The sequence below is a fragment of the Musca vetustissima genome, unplaced genomic scaffold (genome assembly GCF_032173495.1).
Source record: "Musca vetustissima isolate MV318-11 ecotype Yass unplaced genomic scaffold, APGP_CSIRO_Mvet_v1 utg52830, whole genome shotgun sequence".
NCBI lineage: Eukaryota > Metazoa > Arthropoda > Insecta > Diptera > Muscidae > Musca > Musca vetustissima.
Window position 1 is genome coordinate 47227 of NW_026883411.1, and position 1972 is coordinate 49198.

At 35.3% G+C, this 1972-nt stretch overlaps 1 protein-coding gene across 1 annotated transcript; it reads left to right on the forward strand.

Moving 5' to 3' along the window:
- Positions 1-355: 355 nt before the first annotated feature.
- On the forward strand, positions 356-1911 carry LOC133330273 (uncharacterized; the record flags this gene model as incomplete). The annotated part of the gene is made up of 2 exons (XM_061538730.1): positions 356-1684; positions 1747-1911. Coding segments are annotated over exons 1-2 (1494 nt in total), but the record flags the coding sequence as incomplete, so codon positions are not given.
- Between the last annotated feature and the right edge of the window lie 61 nt (positions 1912-1972).

The following is a 1972-nucleotide window of genomic DNA, read 5'->3' on the forward strand; positions in this document are numbered from 1 at the left end:
CAATGGATATAAAGGCCTTTAATAAAGTTCGAACTCAAAAATATTTCATGTGAATTTTCGTTGGGTTTAGCCTGTGAATAACACATTTCTGTCTCTGTCTCCGAGGACAACTGAAATAATATAAGTTTGGACAATTTTTTTTCTAACACAAGATTTATACACAAAGCGAATTTTTATGAAAATCACTTGTCCCAATTTCGGAAAAATAAATTGAGGAAGAAAGTTAAATTTTCATATATATTTTTTTGAAGAATTGTACAAAATTCGTCAACAACTGTCCCCTATTGTCGAATCAGTGACACATTAAATATTTTTAACAGAAAAATATTATATTTGTTTAACTGGCGCAGACATCATGGGCGTAATGGAAGAATTTTTAGTCCAGTGCGAAGAGATAGCTTCGTTTGAAGAACAACTTAAAGAAATCGACTTCAAAGATTATAATGATATGTTCCTTGAGGCTGAAAAGCAGGAAGTGGAAAATTTATGGGAAGATTGGAAAACTACCTATAAGAAATGTTTATCTGACTCTGACTTACAGAAGAAAGATAAGACAACATTAAAAAACAAAAAGGCTGAAGCTCATAAAAATTACATAAAAAGTCTTACTCTAATCGGTGACGCAAAAGAAAAGATAAAGACTGCATGTTCACGATCAATTCAAAAAATAGGTTCTTCGATTTCTGTCCCGGCGTGTGATACAGAGGTATTTCACGGAGATTACTTAAATTGGCCCAGTTTTAGGGATCTGTTTACAGCAATATATATAAACAATAAAAAGCTTAGCCCTGTTGAAAAATTATACCACCTTTTTCAAAAGACAAGTGGAGAAGCAAGGCAAATCAACCAACATATTCCACTGACTGATGAGGGATTTGATATAGCATGGGAGAACCTCAAAAACCAATATGAAAATAAGAGGATCCTAATAAATAATCAATTGCGTAAAATATTTAATCTGCCACAGTGTGCTCACGAGTCAGCTAGTGCTTTAAAGAAACTGCAAAGAGACATTAATAATGCAATTTCGGTTTTGAAATTGTATAAAATCGATATTAGGTCGTGGGATCCAATTTTCGTTTTCCAATGTTCATCAAAGTTACCAAAACTCACGTTGTCCCTTTGGGAACAATCAATTGCCAAGAAGACCGAAATGCCTTCTTGGGAAGAATTAAATATATTCTTGACGGAACGGTTTCAAGCACTTGAAAGTGTCTCGGATATATATGGTCCACAAAGCTCACGATCTTCATTGCCCCAACAGCAAAAATTCAATAATTTTGAACGGTCAAGGAATTATAAAGTCCACCACACTAAAGTTAGTAATCAAAAATGCAATTTGTGTAGAGGTAATCACATTTTGCGCTCTTGTCCCAAATTCTTAAGCATGGACTTTAAAAATAGATTGTCTATCGTAAAACGCGACAATCACTGCCTCAATTGCCTTGCTCAAGGTCACATGGTGGCAAATTGTTCAAGCAAAAATAGTTGCTCAGAGTGCAATTCGAAGCACCATACACTTTTGCACAGACCAAATATGTCTCAGCAGGAAAATCAAAAGTCACAAGAATCAAGAAAAGTGTCACAATCATCACAAACCACAAACTTACAGTCCACTGATATGCCTCTACCAAATGCGAATGTCAGTACATATCATACTTCCGTAGCTAGTAAAACAAAAATGGCATGTCGCATAGAGTCAGAGCATTGATAGATCCCTGCTCGGATGATTCTTTTGTCTCACAGCGTATTCAAAAATTACTGAAATTGACTACCATGCCGATTGCGGCAGATATTAGCGGTCTTGGCGGCGAATGCCTAGCAAGATGTGATAAATTAGCTGTACTTACTATATCGTCGATAGTAGATCCAACATTTTCAATCGAAATCGATGCCTTAGTTGTACCGGATGTTACAGGAAATGTTCCAACACATTCCTTTGATTTATTTAATAAAAAACGATTGCCAAAAC